Genomic DNA, 20,050 nt, shown 5'->3' on the forward strand with positions numbered 1-20,050 from the left:
ACACCACTCTCTGTCTGAAGTTCTTCTTATCTCTGTTCTAAAAGGTCTTCCCTTTTCTTGAAGGCTGAGGAGGAGGCAGAGAGGAGCGTGGTATGCACCTGTAAACTCCAGAACTTCCCCAACTTCACGAGTCAACAATAACACTTTCTGGAGCAAGAAACGAAAGTGTGACACCACAGGAAGTGAAATTAGGCCATTCAGGCCATTGAGTCTGCTCCACCATTCACCCATTCTCGAGTATCAAGGGGCTCAAAGGTCACAGGGAGAATGGGGTTAAGAAACATATCAGCCATGATTGAATGGCAGAGCAGATTAAATAGTATAAATGGCTTGTTAACCATCCCTGGGAAGGAGGAGGCAACACAATAAGTTGTTTCTTGGGACAGGTAAGATAATGTTATTTAATACTGGTGTGACAAAATGATAATTAATCCTGCCTGTAGAAGGAAAGCCCTGACATAGAGGGGTTAATTGCAGGGCAGGCTGTTTCAAACAGACAGCTAACCCTCAAGGATAAGAAGGTAAACTACAGACCTGAGGTCTCCAGCAATGTGAGGTGATGTTAGAGTCTTAAAAAAAAGTCACACCACAGATTTGAAATTGAGGAACTACCACCAAAATTCAACTCCAGAATGATACAGCAGCAGCAGTACTTAGAAGAATAATACTGCATCAAACCCCTGGACACTTCCAGAGATGGGCACTGTCGGTGGAAACCCAGTTAAATTTAGACATCAACTGGGTGATAGCTAAGTTTGGGGGGGGGTGAAGCTGAATGAACTTGAGAGGTTTTATTTGTGGTTGTTACGTGCAATAAAGTGCAAATCATTGTTTCAGCAGTTGATTCTCTGTGCGGTTTCTGAGTCAGGAGCCAAATTAAGGTTATTCACCCACAACCACACAATGAGGCTGGGATTAATATTGACTCCATTGCATTCAAGAGAATGTCATCAATACTGTTATAAAGCGAAGGCTGAACCCACCCCCCCAACTCTCCAAGATCTCAAACCGGAACTTCTAAAGAGTGGCACATTGCCCTTTAATCTGTAAAGTCAGTGTGAGAAGTGGTGTAACCTACTGTAGTGTTAAAAGTAAATCCCTGACACTTTAAAATCAACAATCAGCAATTTATTTAACCAACTCTCACGATGAACAAATAATCGAAACTATTAACAAACTGAATAAATTCTTCTTAACTACTGAGTATTCTGGAATAAATCAAGATTCGTCTGGTATGCTGTTCCAATCAATACATGTCCCACTCAGATAACACAAAATAGAATTTAATCTCTCAGATTACAACCAGGTTATGTATCTTCCGGAATATTCTGTGCCATCTTCTGACGGGGTTGCCTCCTCCGATTCCTCTCAGGAATCCCCTTCTCTATTTTTCTAAATGATACTTTCTCTAATACACAGCTGACTGAGAGCACCAATGCTTTATGATAGGATTGGTCCTGTTGTCAAAACTTTAGGATTTAAATTTAATAAGTTTTTGGTAGCCAATGGGGCTGATTTAAATTGATTGGTGAAATTGAACACCTGTTTTCTTGTCCTGCTAACTGTACAGCCCTTTGATACAAATGTTACAGTTCAGGTGCTTTCTGTTGTGATGATGCTGCTCCTTTAAGAAGATTACATTGTTGGTTTATTTTCAGGAGGGGTTGTAAAAGGCAGAGCTTCTCATTCATCTAGGATTAAGGATTTCGCTAATGGTTAACAGATACGGGCTAAGGCAACAATCAGGGAAAAGGGTTTGACATTTTATTTTCTAAAACACTTCTACAATGAAAGGGCAGTTGTCCCATTTTTTCCCCCTGGTTTGGGTTTTAGCAGGCAGTCTGTCTGAAGCTGCTGTAGGAAGAGATGTTTCCTGATTCAACAGATGTTTCTGGCTGACTCTGAAGGTTCAGGGAAAATAGTACCAGCGTATTCAGCCTCTCCCTGTAGCTCAAACCTTGCAGCCCTGGCAACATCCTTTGAAACCTTTTCTGAACCCTTTCAAGTTTCACAATGTCTTAAAAAGATGTCAACTTTGCTCGACTAATGTGGGAGAATTTTCTGCATGATGCGTTCTGTCTGAAAGAGCCCTCTCCTGTGCTGTGACAGAGCTGCAGTGACTTTCAAAAGCCTGACAAATGCTGTTATCAGTCAAGGATTCATTGGGAGAAGCTTCTCAATCACATCTGTAAATGGAGAAAGTGTTTTTAATAATGAGACATGAATAAAGGCTGTATTAATTTTTTGTTCTGAAGACTTACTCATACATCTCAAAACAGAGCTTATGAACTCTGTCACAAGAAGTCTACAGGAATATAAGACACCAATGCCTATTTCCTGACCAGGACCAACTTTGCACAGAAAACATGGGCATTTAAAACGAATGGCACCCCATTTATTTAAAGCTCAGGTGAACTTATGAGGCACAGCATTGCCTTAGAAATGAGAGATCCTTGACACACACAGCCAAAATCATCACTGCCATTATTATCTAATCAGAATTTAGGCTGGGATGTTTTTCCACCGGAGCAGAGGAGGTTGAGAGGCAATATTTTCAAACCATGAGGGATAGAGTTGGCTTAATGGTAGCTGTGTCTTCCTTAGGGGGAGGATTTCAAGAGCAAGGATGCGTTTTTATGGTGAGAGGAGAAAGACGGAAGAAAAGATGTGGGGCAAAATATTTACAGAGTGTAGTTTGCCTGGGGAAACAGCTGCCAGTGGAAGTGGTTGAAGCAGGTACATTAACAACATTGAAAAGGTGTTTCAACAAATACATGGATAGGAAAGCTTTAGAAGGATATGGGCCAAGTGCAGGGAAATGGGGTTAGTGTTGACAAACATTTTGGTCAGCATGGACCGGTTTGGGCTGAAGGGCCTGTCTCTGTGCCATAGTACTCGATGACTGGTGTTCCTGTCACTCTGACAGTGTTGAGTTTCCACATGAACCAGGAAAAAGTGAGGACTGCAAATGCTGGAGATCAGAGTTGAGAGTGTGATGCTGGAAAAGCACAACAGGTCAGGCAGCATCCGAGGAGCAGGAGGATCGATGTTTCAGTCATAAGGTCACCCAGATGAATATCTCACTAAATCATGCTGAATAAAATCTGATCTCATTTGTCAACTCTGAAGTGGAGGTGCTGGGGGTGGACAGGTCAGAAGTCACACAACACCAGGTCACAATCCCAATAGATTGATTTGATCTCATGAGCTTTCGAAGCTCTGTTCCTTCATCAGGTGAAGTGATGAAGGAGCAGCACTGATGAAGGAGCAATGCTCCCAAAGCTTGGGATTTCAAATAAACCTGTTGGACTGTAACCTGGGGTTGTGTGACTTCTGACTTCTTCAACTGTGCATTCATGTTGAAATTGATGGGATATTTTATCCAACTCGGAGTAGTTAAATCATATCGCTTGGAGGGGTTCATTTGAAATCTTCCCGGAGGTGAATTTAACAAGATTGAATTATTCAAAGTTACTCCATTCTAAACTTACATCAGGACCGGTCGTCAGAGAGAGGTACAGCGCGGAAACAGATCCTTCAGTCCAACTCATCCATGCTGACCAGATATTCTAAATTAATCTAGTCCCATTTGCCAGCACTTGGCCCAAAACCCTCTAACCCTTTCTATTCATGTCCCCAACCAAATGTCTTTTAAATTCTGTAATTCTAACCAGCCTCCTCCACTTCCTCTGGCAGCTTATTCCATACACGCACCACACTCTGCATGAAAAGTTTTCCCTTTAGGTCCCTTTTAAATCTTTCCCCTCTCACTCTAAACCTATGCCCTCTTGTTCTAACAACATCCTGATAAATCATTTCTGATGGAGATGTCAATGTTTCGGGTAGAACCCTTCTTCAGTCCTGAGGGATAATATCTGAAATGCTGACTCCTGTTGTGCCCAGCCTCCTGTTTGTCTATTTTAGATTCCAGCATCTGCAGTTTTTTATTTTGTCTCTAACAAATGGTGGAGCAGATTCGATGGGTCAAAATAGCCTAACTTCTGCTCCAATGGTCTTGTGGTCTTAGGATTGTGCGGGTCCTGGGCTCAATGAGCAGCAGCGCCCACTGGAAGCAATGTTCACAGAATCATAGAATCCCTGCAGTGTGGAAACGGGCCCTTCAGCCCAACAAGCTCAGAGCGACCCTTTGAAGAGTAACTCACCCAGACACATTCTCCTATCCTATCACTCTGCACTTACCCCTTACTAATGCACCACACCTACACACTCCTGAACACTATGGGACTATTCAGCTTGGCCAATTCACCCAAATATGCGCATGTTTGGACTTTGGGAAGACACTGCAGCACGCGGAGGAAACGCACACAGACTGGTGGCCGGGGCGGGTGGGGCAGGGGAGGAATACGTGCAAACTCCACACAGACAGTCACCCTGAGGATGAAATCTGCGTCCCTGGTGTTATGAGGCAGCAGTGCTAACCAATGAGCCACCACCACTCCCAACCCCGCACACCCCAGTAGAAAACAAAAAAAGCCTATCAGCGCTCCCACTGCACCCACTATCAGAAAGGGCAGGAGGTTCAGTCCTGGGGATGACCCTCAGCAGTGTTACCGGCAGAATCGGATTGTTGGGAGCATTGGTGCCTCCGCTGGTGCTTGTTCAAGCTGCAGGACATTGTGAACTTCTGCCCACATACAGGGCAGGCAAACGGCCTCTCCCCAGTGTGGACCCGCTGGTGCATCAGTAGAGTGGAGGAGACAGCAAAGCCCTTCCCGCACTCGAGGCAGGTGAACGGCCTCTCCCCAGTGTGGACCCACCGGTGTGTCAGCAGGTGGGAGGCCTGGGTAAAGCCCTTCCCGCACTCAGAGCAGCTGAAGGGCCTTTCCCCAGTGTGGACCCGCCGGTGCTTCAGCAGGTCGGAAGAGCGTGTAAAGCACTTCCCGCAGACAGAGCAGGTGAATGGCCTCTCACCAGTGTGGACCCGCCGGTGGGCCAGCAGGTCAGAGGAATCGCTGAAGGCCTTCCCACATTTGGGGCAGGGGAAGGGCTTCTCACCGGTATGGACCCGTCGGTGAATCACGAGGTGGGAGGAGCGAGTGAACACTTTCCCACAATCGGGACAGCGGAAGGGCCTCTCCCCTGTGTGCACCCGCTGGTGCCTCATCAGGGCAGAGGAATCATTGAAGACCTTCTCACACTTGAGGCAGCTGAAGGGCCTCTCCCCTGTGTGAACCCGCAAGTGCCTCAGTCGGGCAGAGGAATCGCTGAAGCTCTTCCTGCACTCAGGGCAGCTGAAGGGCCTCTCCCCTGTGTGCACCCGTCGGTGCCTCAGCAGGGCAGAGGAATCACTGAAGGCCTTCCCGCATTCAGGACAGGAGAATGGTTTCTCCCTGGTGTGACTGCGCCGATGTGTCTCCAGGGCAGACGGGACACGGAAGCCTTTCCCGCAGTCGCCACACTTCCATGGTTTCTCCATCGCCGAAGCTACAGTTGCACTCAAACGCGTGTATGTCCCCTCCCTGCCTTGAATTCCTTTATCCAGGCCAGATAACTGATTCAGGCTCCACACTCAGTGCGTTGCTGCAACAGTAGGGTCTCTCTTCCAGTCCCACTGATGCTGAAAACGTATTGAAACAGGAACCAATTGGATCATAGTTGAAAATTGTTGCAGTCCCGATGGATTGAGTGGCTCACAAATGCTGGAGAATCAGAGTCAAAAACTATGGGTCAGGCAGCATCGGAAGAGCAGGAGAGTCAATGGTTCAGGCATAAGCCCTTCATGTCTTGATTTTGAAACTTCATCTTCAGATCTTCAAATACTCTGTAAAACGAGGTTACAAAAGTCAGCCCTGTCAGTCCAGGGTAGAAATTCAGAACAAGCAATTCTACTTTCTCCAGAACATTATTTTCTTTTGTTATTCCACAAAACTGAAAGCACCATCCCACTCTCTCTCTCCCTCCCTCTGTTCTCACTCCATTCTAATTCTCCTGAAAGTGCTCATTCAGGATCTGACAGGGACAGAAGAGCAAAACAGTCATGACTGACATCTCTCCGAATTTTGGATACCTCCACCTGAAAATTAATATCTTCCACGACATTGGGATACTGTTGAGAGTGATTTTGGGAAGCAAAAATAAAGTGTGTACATTCAGGATGAACCTGCAATTCAGCTTCTTGACAAACAACCAAACGCAAAATAGTTAACGTGCCCCCACGGGGGTGGGGGAGTTTTGGAATGAGACATCAAGGCAATGATACTAGAGAGAAACTGAACAGACTGAAGTGGCAAACCAGAGTCATCTAGATATACAGCACAGACAAAGGCCCTTTGGTCCAACTGGTCTATGCTGACCAGATATCCTCACCGAATCTAGTCTCATTTGCCAGCGTTTGGCCCATATCCTTCGAAACCCTTCCTATTCATATACACATCCAGATGCCTTTAAATATGTTAGGATTATGCCAGCATCCACTACTTCCTCTGGCAGCTCTTTCCTTACATGCACCATCTTCTGCATGAATTGCCCCTTAGGTCCCTTTTAAATCTCCCCCACCCCCCCAAACCTATTATTCATTAGTTCTGGATTTCCAGAGAAGTGACCTTGTTTATTTACCCTATCCATGCCTCTCTTGCTTTTATAAACAATGGAAGCATCAACGGCTTGGGGGGGGGAAGGAAGCCATATATGCTGGAGCCAATGCGGAAGAAGAGGACACAAAACCTTGAAGATGCAATGAGGAATACTGCATGTGCTGTACTTGTACCTGTTGCATTTATTTGTGGGAATCAAGAGCATTTTAAAAATAAAAACAAACAAGATATCTATCCCTCCCCTTTCTCAGTCTCCCAATGCTGTTCTGGACACAGAGTGAGAGAATTGGGAGCAGGAGTTGGCCATTTGGTCTTTTGAGCCTGCACCAGCATTGAACAGATCATAACTGGATATGAATATACCTACAGCCAGGTGGATAGACTGGGATTTCTTTCACTGGAGCAGAGGAGATTGAGAGGTGAGGTTATAGAGGATTATAAAATCATGAGGGGTACAGATGAGGTGAACGGCAGGTGTCCTTTTACTAGGGTGGGGCTTTCAAGATTAGGGAGCAAATTTTGAAGGGGAGAGGAGAAAGATTTTAAAAAAGACATGAAGAGCTCCATTTTCTTCACACAGAGAGTGGTTTGTGTGGATGGGTGTCCAGAGGAAGTGGTGGATGCAGGTACAGTTACAATGTTTCATAGACATTTGGCTAAGCACATGAATAGGAAAAGTTCAGAGGGATATGGGCCAATCACTGGCAAATGGGACTAGTTGGGTTTGAGAACATAGTCAGCATAGACTAGTTGGACTGAAGGGTCCATTCTGTGCTGTATGACCCTGTAGCTGTTCTGTACTGGTCTTAAAACCATTTTCTTGGAAATCCAAGATTGCAGTGGTTTGAGTGGTCTGCTGTGCGGGGCTCTGTGCCATACCCCCGACAAGGTGGACCTTTACCCCCTCCCCCCCACCTCATTAACCATCTGTAAGAGAAAAAGAATTGCTAATAGAAATTTACTGAACATCTGGAGCTGCTATAATTGTGGTTTGACAGCGTTAGGACCAGAATGAAAGCAAATGAAGGAAAGGAGCCGACAGGGATGCAGCAGGCAGGGCATTCCCCTACTGCATCAGGGGGTGCCTGGAGCCATTGCTCAAACTCCCAGGGCAGACCCTTTGGTTTAATGGGGCAGCAGCAGTTACTCTCGGAGTTTGCCAAACTCTGAGAAAAGATTGAAGCAGCAGTGGAACCACTACCTGCCACGCTGGAAAAGCATGAGCAGGAAATTCAAATGTTGGATCGAAGAGAATAGGCAGCGGAGGAGAGGACCGTGGCATCGGAGACCGTGGCGGAGGTCTCAGGAGGAAGGATCTGAACGCTGGACGACCAGGTTCGGGTCCTTCAGGAGCAAGTGGACGACAACCTGGAAAACAAAAGTAGAAGAAAAATCTTACAGCTCGTGGATCTTCCGGAATGTAAGGAAGGTGAAGACCTCGTTGGATTCCTGGGGCTGGAGTCGGAGTCGGGTCTGTTGAGTGTGGGGCGGGCCCACCGGATCGAAATGCGGTCAGGGCCGGACCCACGCCCCCGCACGGTCCTAGTGCAACTCCTGCATTATAAAGGAAAACAGTTAGTGATTGAAACAGCAAGAAGACTGGTAAGAGATCCAGAGGCCTTAATGCACAAAGGCTCAAGAATAATGTCTTTTCAGGACTTCTCAGGAGCCTGGATTAAGAACAGAAGAGCATTTAATGAAGTTAACAGAAAATTAAGGGATCTGAACATTCAATATTCCTTGAGGTACCTGGCCGTGTTGCATTTCTCTCATGGAGGGACGGTATATAATTTTGATTCAGCAGAAAAGGCGAAGGGCTTTGTGAATTCTCTGAATTAAAGGACTCAGGTTGGGGTGAAGGCGGGACATCATTACAGACAATGCTACTTTTTGCCCCTTTTTTTCTCCTCTCTTCTCTTTTTGTTGTGGTTATCGGCTTTATATGTACTGCCTTAATGTAAAACTGGAATTATTTAGTAAAACGGTCAGTTAGGTCTTGTCTGGGGCCTTTTTTTCACTGCTGTCCTTTTGTTTTTGGATTGGGGGTGGCTATATCTATGGTTAAGATGTATGGAGAAGGGGTGTGGGGAGATGGGCATCCATTGTTAACTCTCAGAATGTAAATAACATGCTTTTTTCAATCTGTGAATTGCCTGGCGCTTGGGGCACAGCCTCAGTGGGAAGGAGCCGGGATGGTGGCAAGGGTGGGGGAGTAGGAAGGGGGAGTTGAGGGAGGAGATCTCGACATAATTGGGGTTATTTGAGTGTTTGCTTAAGTTATATGTGGTGGTTAGATTTTTATTTATAGTAGTTTTTAATAGGAGTAGTTTTTAGACTTTATAGAGTTAATGTCTTTGTCGCTCACCACACCTCAGATAAGCTTCCTCCTCTTGGATAACCACAGGCTGCCCTGGATGACCATGGCTACTGATTCGTTCAGGTGGTGCACCTGAAATGTAAAAGGGAGCCATTCCCCCATTAAAAAGATGCTGTTAATCCTTAGAAAGGAAAGGGTGGACATCACCCTGCTGCAAGAGACACATTGAAATGATAAGGAATATCTGAAACTGCAGCAGTGGGGGGGGGTTGGGTATTCTTCTCCTCCTTTAGCTCCAAGTGTAGAGGAGTGGCTATACTGGTAAGAATGAACCTCCCTGTCCAGGTAATTGAGCAAATTAAGGATGAACATGGATGGTCCATCGTTCTTACAGCTCTAACACATGGAGAAGAGTATGGCGTCCTGAATGTATATCGTCCCCCGGTGCACCCTCTTAAATTTCTAATTGATGCAGTTGCTAAATTAATAAGTCTAGGGGTGCGCCGCATGGCCATTGGAGAAGATTTTAATCGCCTAATACATCCCGAGGTAGACAGGATGCCAAGGGGCCAGGCAGGTACACCTGCACAACCTAAGCAGTTGGTGGACATGTGCGAGGAGTTGGGATTAGTGGATGTGTGGAGACATCTCCACCCTAATGGAAGAGACTTTACTTTCTATTCCAACCCACCCAAGTGCCACACGGGAACTGACATTTTTTAATGCCATTGGATTGCTTGAACAGAACATTGGCTTGTAAAATTGGGAATATAGTTGTCTCGGACCACGTGCCAGTGGATTTAGATGGTAAAATCAAGGGTGGTGGAATGGATGCATAGCACTGGTACATGGACCCATTCCTGTTAAGGGGTAGCAAATCCGTTGAGTACAGCAGAAGAGAGTTCAAGGCCTTCTGGGATATCAACCCAGGTACGGCCAGTAATCCAGCAATACTGTGGGAGGCCACTAAGGCATATTTATGAGGCCTGATTATTTCGTATTCAACAAATGGAAGGAGGCAGAGGGAGGAGCAACAACGGATGCTGGAGACCCGGCTGCAGATAGCTGAGAAAGCATATTATAATAGGCCTTCCCTGGTCAAACTGCAGCTCTCCGGACTGCTCTCGACTCATTGCACACACAGGTGGCAAAAAAAGGGTCTCCTTTGCTGAACAAAGATTGTTTGAATTTGAAGATAAGCCAAGTCGATATCTGGCTAGAAAGAAAAATGCTTCCCAATCTTTTATGTCTGTTAGAGAGAAGGCTGGCACAGTTACCAGTGAGTTGAAGAAGATCAATGTTAGATTTATGGAATACTTTGCACAGTTATATCGCTCAGAGGGAGACGAACACGGTGCAGCGAAGATGCAGTCCTTTTTTGAGAGCCTGCACCTCCCCAGTTTAAAGGCAAAACAGGTTTCCCTGTTGAATGGGCCTATGACGATACAGGAGGTGCAGGAAGCAATAAAGCATCCCACGGTTGGCAAAGCACTGGGGTCAGATGGATTCCCAAGTGAATTCTGTAAGGAATTCATAAATGTGTTCGTGGAGCCGCCTCTGGGATGTATTGCTATTCATATACACAGGATTGTCTTCTGCACTCTCTTAGGGAGGCTAATATCTCCCTCATTTTAAAGGAGGGGAAAGAACCCGAAGAATATGCTTCACACAGACCCATTTCACTGTTGAATGTAAATTTTTAAATTGTATCCAAGATGCTGGCCCTGAGGTTGGAAAATGTGTTGCGCTAAATTATGAAAGATGATCAGATGGGTTTTGTCAAGGGCTGTAGCTCCTCCAACAATATCAGGAGGGTACTGACCATAGTGCAGGTATGCCAGCAAAGATTGATCCCGGGTTCAGTGTCTCCCTAGACGCAGAAAAGGCGTTTGACCAGATAGAATGGCCGTACCTATTTCGGATCCTACAGCGTTTTGGTTTGGGGGGATCCTTTGGTAGATGGGTGGTGGAGTTGCATAATGATCCTAAGGCAACCATCAACACAAACAGCACTAAATCAGATAACTTTAATATTGGGAGAGGTAGTCGACAGGGGTGTCCTCTTTCACCACTGCTACTTACCTTGGCAATTGAGCCATTAGCTGGGGCTATCAGGAGGGATCCTGAAATAGTGGGGCCAGGGGTGGGAATGGGCGGGAATAAGATCACCCTATAAGCTGATGACATCCACTTCTCCTTGGTCAATCCGGAGGAGTCCGTTCCTCGATTGATTCAAACAATTAATGTATCTGGAGTTTTTCGGGCTGCAGGATCATCTTTACAAAATCGGAAGCCGTGCGAGTGGGGGTATTAATGGAGGTGCCTAATCTGAAGGATGGAATGCAGTTCCTGTTTAGACGGTCATCAAAAGGGTTTTTGTATTTGGGAATTTTTATTACCCCTGCCTTCCACCAGCTGTATAAAGCTAACTGTGTACAATTACTGGAGAGGATAAAACGGTAGGAGGGGTGGGGGGTGGTTGTTGGTGGTGGTAGTGGACCTTCTAGACTTGGAGATATCAAATAAGTGCTTTGTTAGCATATGTGGGTGACTGGGCACGGGGGGATTCAGGGTCAATTTGGCTTGACATTGAAGCTTTGCAGTCCCCTAGTTAATCTATTATTCATGGTTAAGATGAAATCCGTGACCGAGCAGTGTAAGAGTCCAATCATTTTAAATACGGTGAAAGCCTGGAAGATAATGAGGCAAGACAAGGGCAATTGGCTGAAGACCTCGCCATTTACCCCATTGGCTGGAGCCCAAGGATTTCAATCTGGGGCTGTAAGTCATGGGAGAATAAGGGAATCTCCTGTCTGGGAAACTTATTTGAGGCGGAGATCTTGATGTTATTTAGCCAGCTAAGTCAGAAGTATGGATTGTCTAATAGGAACGTTTTCCGGTACTTTCAGGTAAGGGATTATATACAGAGGAAGACCACGCTCCTGGCTCAGCTTTACAGGCCACATGTGGAGTAAAGAGTGCTCCGGTGTACGGGTGCTCTTTCAGTTAGTATTTTGCATCACTTACAGAAGGGATGTGCCTTAGGGATGTGGACGGACTCTGGAATCGACCTTAGGACATGGAATCGGGAGCTAGGAGAGGATATTTCATTGGAAGTATGGGAAGATATATGGGAAAATGTAAGGAAAATTTCAATATGTAACAAAGCAGAGGTCATGCAATTGAAGATTTTACACAGGGCTCATTTGGCGCCAGAGAGGCTAGCTAAGTTTAAGAGAGGAGTGTCACCAGGGTGTCCCAAATGTAAAATTAGTATAGGCATTCTCCCACACTGTTGTAAGATCCAGAGATACTGGAGTGCATGGTAAGAACATCCTGAGGATTGAAGTTCTTTTGGGGTTGCCAAATTTGCTCTGTCTGGGGGAACACGGGAAGAGACTGTGTAACATTCTTACCCACTGTGCGAGGAAGCACATTTTAATGAATTGGCCATTGGAAAAGCCCCCAGGTCTTATGGGGTGGCATATGCTGGTGATGGAGCATCTCCCCCAAGACTACCTCACAAGTATGGTGCACCACAAAACAGAACAATTTTACAAGACATGGTGGCCCTTTCTCAATTATATTGATGCAGACTCATCAGCAATATTAATTAGGGGTGTGGTACAGCCATGGGAATCAGTCTGGGCACCCGTGGGGTCCTGGGAGGGGGAGATTGGGGGAAAAGAATATTGGGAGAATGACTGGTGCTCCCAGGATTGGGAGCCTTAGTGGAGGTGTGGTGAGTGAAATAGAATAAATTAATGTGATATAATCTAATTTAAGTTAATGTGCATTCAGTTTAATTTAATTTTTATTTAATTTGATTATAGTTTAGCTTAAGCTCAGCAGATATGGTTGTTCTGGTAGGGTAGTAGGTAGTTCATTATTAATAGCATTGTGATATGACATTGTTGTATTGCCTCTATCTTTCTGTACTTTGGTTTAGTTCTTTTCTGTGTCTAGATGTTTTGTAAAGGATTTGAAAAAGTTTCCAATAAAATATTTAATAAAAAAATTCTTGCCTTCCCCCATAACTATATTTGACATTTAAAAGTCAGATGAACTCAGCTTTGAATATATTCAATGACCCCTAACTGCAGGGAGACATTTCTGAACTCAATTTCTCTTGCTAACATACCATTTGCCTTGGTCATTGCTTGCTGCACCTATGTGACAACTGGCATTGACTGGAGTAGAAAGCCCGAGTAGAAGGCAGCTGAGGCACCTTTGTACATCCACACATCATTCCTGATGAAGTGCTTGTGCCCAAAATGTTGACTCTCCTGCACCTCGGATGGTGCCTGACCTGCTGTGCTTTGCCAGGACCACTCTTTTCAACTCTGAGCCCAGCATCTGCAATCCTCTCTTGCTCCACATCCCAATATATCACCATTTAAACAATGCATCTCCTTTCTGCTTTTATTTCACAGGAAAGGCTACAACTGCACACTGTGTTACTGCATTTGCCACGTGTTTGCTAATTAAGACACAGACATGAACCAACTTTGCTGAAAGTCGAGTTGAACACGAGAATGGAAAAGGGGGTGAGAAAAATGTGTTGTACTCACAGATGTTGGATAGAGGAAAGAAGTTGCAGTTGGGGTAAGGCTCAATCTTCATTCAGAGAGAGAGGAGCAGCAACGACACCAACACAAACTCATGATCCAACTTCCGCATTCAGACAATGGGGGCAGGCTCCTTCCGGTCCTCCAGCACATTCCATTGGCCAATCAAAACAATGTTGTGCGTCGTTCCGCTGACAGAGAAGAGCATGCGCAGTATTCTGGTGACACCGAGAAGCATGCGCAGTGCTTGCTGACACCGAGAAGCATGCGCAGTATGCCAAATGGAGTTGCCGGTGTAACTGCTAAATTTTCGGTGTCCAAATGCCAGTCAGAAAAAAGAAACGCTAGAGCCACAATTTGTTTTGTTTCCCTGGAGCTCAACACTTTATTCCTTTTTCATTTTGTCTGGCTGCTCAACATTTGTATGTCTTTTCCCCAGAGTAGAGGAAGTCCAAAACTAGAGGGGCAGAGGTTTAAGGTGAGAGGGGAAAGGTTCAAAAGGGACCGAAGAGCGTGGTATAGGTATAGAATGAGCTAACAGAGGCAGTGGTCAAGGCTGGTACAATTCCAACATTTAAAAGGCATTTGGATGGGTATATGAATAGGAAGAGTTGAGGGGTATATGGGCCAAATGGTGGCAAATGGATCACTAGATTAATTTAGGATATATGGTCGGCGTGGACCGAAAGGTTTCTTTCCGTGCTGTGCAACTCTATGGCTCTATTTCTACACAATTTAAACCAATTTCATAAGACTAGGATTCGGCCCTTGCACCCTTCCAGCCTGTCCTCAACTGTGGCCTAACGACACAGATTTTTATGGAAATTTGAGAAAGATGGCTGCAGCTTTTTTTTTCAACAATTGAATATGCTTTCAGACTTTACCGATTTTCTGAGTACATCGTTTTAGCTATTCTCAATGTTAAAGATCAGCTATTTCTCGAATCAACCCCTCCTGTCTCCCAGGTAGAGTCATTACCATCCATTCTCTCTCTATGCTTAGAGGTCTCGAGGCAGGAGAAAGGATGGGGTTGGGGGTGTGGGGTCAGAGATTGGACAGGAGGAAGAGGCTTGGAGGGAAAGACAAAAAGAAAATGGACACGGGGACAGACCATCGGGGATCGAGAAAGCCTGGAGGTGCACAGGTTGGGGGGTAGAGGGATTGGCAGAGAGAGAGAGAATGGGGGGGGGCGGTGCAGAATGTGAAGTGAGAGGAATTGGGGGTTGCAGAGTGTGGGGGGAGAAAGAGCAAAAATGAATGGCAGGAGAGGGTGGGGGAAGAGAGTGGGGGAGAGAGAGAATGAGTGTGGGGAGAGGGACTCGATACAGGAAGGCAGAGGGTGGGGAGAAAAAGAAGGAATGAATGGGGGAGAGAGGGTAGATGAGAGACTGGACGGGGGCAGAGGGTATGGAGATAGAATGGAGGGGGTTGCAGAGAGTGGGGTAAGAAACAAGAGGGTGCAGAGGGTGGGATGTGTGTGTGAGAGAGAAGAGACGGGAAGCTAGGGATAGTGAGAGAGAAAGGACGGGGACGCTATAGGTGGCGATGGGTAAATGGACAGGGGACGCTGAGGGGATGATTGGGTCTTGATTCAATGGGGAGGTGGTGAATGCATACCACCCACTCCCACCATACCCCCCCCCCCCCCCCCCCCGACTCCCAGGATCCACTTCTCTGTACATGTGCAGTGCAGATTTTTGTAAATGACACTACACAGAGTCTGGAACACTGTGTGAGCGCAGTCACCCTCACGTCCTGGCATCAGCAAACCACTGCCTTTCTCTTTTAAAAACTAAATAAAGACATGGGTGACATACTGGGGATGGAAGAAGTGGCTGAGAAACTGAACTGAGAGTCAGCGCTTTCAAGAGAGGGGAGCAAGGCAAAAACAGGAGGACGGAAGGATGAATTCGGTTTGGAATCCATCGAAAGGTGGAGGAATTGGGAGACAGATTTTGGGTAGAACATAGAGAAGGATGTTCCGTACAAACCAGAATTCTCTCATCTTATTTTCTGCCCTGCACTGACAGCAGTGATCTGATCTCTCAAGGTATTAGCAGAGAAAGAGATTTGCTGTTCAGGCATGCACAAAGAATTTACTCAGGGCCTGAATATCAGCAGCATTTGAATCCAGGAGGGGAAATGTTTGTCTGCAGGAAATTATTCCAAACTTGACATGCATCGAGAAGCCCCGCAATTACACGCAGCCTGCGTGGGAGTGCCCCAGCGTTCTGACTGTGGAGAGAACTTTAACTCTTTGGCGACATGTGGACTGGGTATTCTCACTGTAGATGAGCCCTTCATTGGATCGTTGAGGCTGCCAAGACACACTGACCCCTACACCGTGGAAACTCTGTGGAAGCAAATTCAATCTCTCAAATGGACTGAAGTGTCACCAAGGGCCAGTTTCCACAGGCTCTATGTCGGGGCTCTATGATTCCCCCAACATGTCTGCAGCCTGGCTTCCAGCTCCATCTCTCTGAGCCGAAGGTCCTCCAGCATGTGTTTTCCCTAGTTTCCAGCACCCAGAACCTCCCACCTCCTGCAAATCGAAAGATAAGTCCCACTCTGCCCTGTCCAGTGTGTGTTGTGGAACTGCTTAACCAATTTTAGTGGACCAGCAGAGGCTGATAGCCAAGTTTGGAACCCATAAGGATGGCCTCAACCAGGACCTTGGGTTCATGTCACATGACAGGTAACCCCACTTCACTGTCACTCTCTCTCACACACACAAAGCACATGCACTCACATTCACACAGACCCCTCTCTCAGACACACATACATATACCCCCCACACTCACACCCTCTCACAGGCTGATACTCTATCACACATACACACTTTATCAAGCATGCACACACTCTCACCCTCTCATGCACGCACACTTACATATCAGGCTTTGGGGTGACTTTGAATTTGCAGAATTATATTTGCAGATATATTTTGCTCAAAAAGCACAATCTACAGGCAGTCAATCCATGTGAGATTTTATAAATTTCTACTTTGGAAATAGAACCAGTCGAATTCAAGTTTGATATACAGACCTTAAGTTGTCTCGAGAATATGTTTTCAAGGAAGTTCTGGGATTTTCATATTAATGAACCAAAACCTGCAACCCACTCTAAAAGAGAAAAGACTTAACAACAAACTAGGTTTGTTCAATATATCATTTCTGTTGCATGAAACTGCAACCTTTTGCTATAAATTCTCTTATGCTCCTGCTCTACACCACCTGATGAAGGAGCAGTGTTCCAAAAGTTAGTGCTTCCAAATAAACATGTTGGACTATAACCTGGTGTTGTATGATTTTTAACTTTGTTTCTTGTGAATACATCCCACACCTCCCAGTGCTGCCAGTAAACCTAACAATGCTGATGAAACGATGCAGTACCTGCACTCCGGAAAAATTTACAATATCGAACAATACTAGCTACTCATCCACTGCTCATTCTGATACATGACATTGGAAACTTAGTGCAGGAGTTTGAAAGAAATGAGCAGCTTTAAAACAAAAACCTGTTGGCTCTCACAGCTTTCAATGAGAGTCTGAGACCGGGGTTAAGTTCTGTTTAACCCAGCTTTGCCACCCAACTTTGTTACAGTTTCAGATCTCCCCAGCAAAAAAGTGTATGAAAAGTAGCTTGTTTTTGAAAAAAAAAGCAGCTCAAAGTGCACACACTCCTCCCAACTCCACTTCCTTTACTGTTGGTCAGCTGAGTTGTCCCTTTATAATTCTAAACTCCAGATTTCTGACCGAATTCCAATTCTGCAACCTGGCACAGCAGGATTTGAACCTGGGAGTCCCCAAAACTGGGTTGATATTCCAGTCGATAATGACACTCAGCCGTCATTCCTTCAATCCCCCTGCGATGGCACGTGAACTCGCAGGTGGGAGGAGCGGGTGAAGCCCTTTCCCCACTGAGAGCAGATGGATGGCCTCTCCCCGGTGTGGACCCTTTGATGGATCAGCAGTGTAGATGACTGAGTGAACCCCTTCCCACACACGGAGCATGTGAATGGCCTCTCCCTGGTGTGGATCCGCTGGTGCCTCCGCACGTTGCTCACATGACTGAAGCTCTTTCCACACTTGGGGTAGGTGAACCCACTGTGTACCCACTGGTGGGTCCGCAGAGAGTAAGAATCGACAAATCCCTTCCCACACTCAGAGCAGGTGAACAGCCTCTACCCCATGTGAACTCGCTGGAGTTTCAGGAGATGGATGCATTGATGAATCACTGCCCACACTGAGAGCAGGAGAACGGCCTCTCCCCCGTGTGGACCCGCTGGTGTGTCTGCAGCCGGGACGACTGAGTGAATCCTTTCCCACAATAGTGACAGATGAATGGCCTCTCCCTGGTGTGAACTGCACAGCCAACTGAAACTCTTCCCGCACACTGAGCAGGAGAACGGCATCTCCCCAGTGTGAACATGTCTGTGGGTGTCAAGCGCTGATGGGAAAGGGAATTATTTCCCACAGTCCCCACATTTCCATGGTTTCCCCATGGGGAGAGCTTTCCTTGTGTCACTCTGGGTTTGAAATTTATAACGGAGCGGGTACACAGTCTATCCCCACCGTGCGGGGTGAGACTTTGATTCCCCAAGCTGAGTAAATGGTTTGAAGCACTTTTCACAGTCTGGGCACTGAAACTTCCTCACTCAATGTCTCAGTATTCTTCCTGCCACAGGACTGTCCAAACTCTCTCAAGCAGACAAAAGCAAACATTTCTTCTCGACTGGAATGGCTGCTGAGATTCAAGTCCCAATGAATCAAATGGCTCTGTCAGAAGTTGATGTATCATTTCCTTTCAGATTTCTTTCGACACGTCTTCCTGCAAAAAAAAAATCACAAATTAATTGATCACTGTCAGTACTATTAAATGAACATAACATCGGTGGCAATTCCTGTAGATTGCTAGATGCCTGCTGATCATATATTACGCAGGACACAGAAAGCCCCTCATGCAGCCAGATAGCCTTAGGTGTGAATGGAGAAAAATGTCATTTAGATGACAATGATCTGGACAAAGCTGCCAACAAAGGTGCTGGAAATGAAGCTGAATCAAGGATATGATAATAAAATGGCAAAGCTGTTTGAGAAAAGAAAGCCGGTAAAGTTGCTGAATGACTTCCTGCTGGCCTAGTATATAGAAAAATGCCAAAAAATACATGGCATAAATCCATTACTACATTAGAAGGTTAAAAATCATAGCCACGAAGCTTTTACAACAGCCAACAATATCAGATACACACTATATGAAGCAACATGCGTCTACATTTTATATCAATGTGCCAATCCCTTAAAAACTGCTCAGTTCCATGAGAAACTACCCTTTCAATTGTGAACATGAGGAAAGAAGCAATCCTTTTCCAGGGTGCAAACTCTATATGTGCCAAACTGAGGGATACACAATGAAAATACCTTTGAGACAGAGAGCATCTGAGCACCTTTGGAGAGTCTGCTCCCTTCCTGGATTCACTCCAGTTACAAGTGAATAGTGTCCCCCTGTCACTCTCTCTAGCCCCCCTCCACCTCCCCCCCCCCAGATAAAGAATGGAAAGGGGGAGACATTGCTTTGCTCCCAGATGTTGCCCAGAGGGAGGGGCCTTCACTATGAAACTGACAGGGCTACTTACATGTTGTGACATCCACAATGGCAATGGGGGGGTGGGGCGACAGCGGGCCAACACTGCGCCTGTGCTGCCCTGCAGCTGAGGTATGTGGGGAGGGGAGGACACTTTGCAAACTCCCTTTGCTCTCCTCCAAGTCAATGCGGTTCGAGTTCAACCAAAGCACGGGATTTAATTTTAGCTTCACACTCACAGAAAACCACCTTCTCAGTGAATCAAGCAATTTATTTTCCCTCCACTCCATGGAAATACTGATTTGTGAGACTCCAGGGTCGAAGTTGTTTACATATCTGCCACAGGGGGTTGCGTAGAAACTGTTTATTTTATGAACCATTTCAATTCAACCCCATCCTTGCCATTCAAATATTAATGTTAGACAGAGGGCGGTTCATGTGTGGAATGAACTTCCTGAGGAAGGGGAAGGTCCAGGTACAATTCAAAGACATTTGTTTAAGTACATGAATAGGAAAGGTTTGGAGGGATATAGACCAGGAGCAGGCAGGAGAGACTGGTTGAGATTGGGATTATGGTTGGCATGGACTGGTTGGACCAAAGGTCCATGATCATTCTGTATGATTCTATGGCAAGTTCATAGTTCCTTGAAAGTGGAGTCGCAGGTAGACAGCACAGTGCAGAAGGTGTTTGGTATGCTTGCCTTTTTTTGGTCAGTGCACTGGGTGTAGGATTGGGAGGTCATGTTGTGACTGTAGAAAACATTGGTTAGGCCAGGTTTGGAGTGTTGCATGCAATTCTGGTACCAGTGATCCCACCCTGACACACCATAAACCAGAGATAGTGACTGAAATTGACTCTGATACAGAATCAAATAATTAAGTCCCTGCAGTGCAGGAAGAGGCCATTTGGCCCATTGAATGCATTGGGTATAGGAGCTGGGAGGTCACGTTGCAGCTGTACAGGACATTGGTTCGGCCACTTTAGGAATGTTGCATTCGATTCTGGACTCCCTGCTCTAGGATAGGAAAAC

At 46.0% G+C, this 20,050-nt stretch overlaps 2 protein-coding genes across 5 annotated transcripts in view; one reads left to right on the forward strand and one right to left on the reverse strand.

The window, feature by feature from the left end:
* LOC140460597 (uncharacterized) overlaps positions 1-20,050 on the forward strand; it is a 621,333-nt gene that overhangs the window by 561,981 nt on the left and 39,302 nt on the right. The window lies entirely within an intron of this gene.
* LOC140460592 (uncharacterized) lies at positions 1,107-13,549 on the reverse strand. 4 transcript variants are annotated; one of them, XM_072555204.1, is made up of 4 exons: positions 13,443-13,542; positions 8,925-9,003; positions 7,954-8,108; positions 1,107-2,186 (listed from the first exon to the last, which is right to left on the reverse strand). In XM_072555204.1, the coding sequence occupies exons 1-4, from the start codon at positions 13,492-13,494 to the stop codon at positions 2,152-2,154; spliced, it is 321 nt and encodes a 106-aa protein (XP_072411305.1). In that variant the 5' UTR covers positions 13,495-13,542; the 3' UTR covers positions 1,107-2,151. The 4 variants fall into 4 exon arrangements, with proteins under 4 accessions (XP_072411305.1, XP_072411302.1, XP_072411303.1 ...); XM_072555201.1 differs by having other exon boundaries at positions 1,107-5,782; XM_072555202.1 differs by lacking the exon at positions 8,925-9,003 and having other exon boundaries at positions 1,107-5,782; positions 13,443-13,549.

Source organism: Chiloscyllium punctatum, chromosome 36, assembly GCF_047496795.1.
Source record: "Chiloscyllium punctatum isolate Juve2018m chromosome 36, sChiPun1.3, whole genome shotgun sequence".
NCBI classification, from domain to species: domain Eukaryota; kingdom Metazoa; phylum Chordata; class Chondrichthyes; order Orectolobiformes; family Hemiscylliidae; genus Chiloscyllium; species Chiloscyllium punctatum.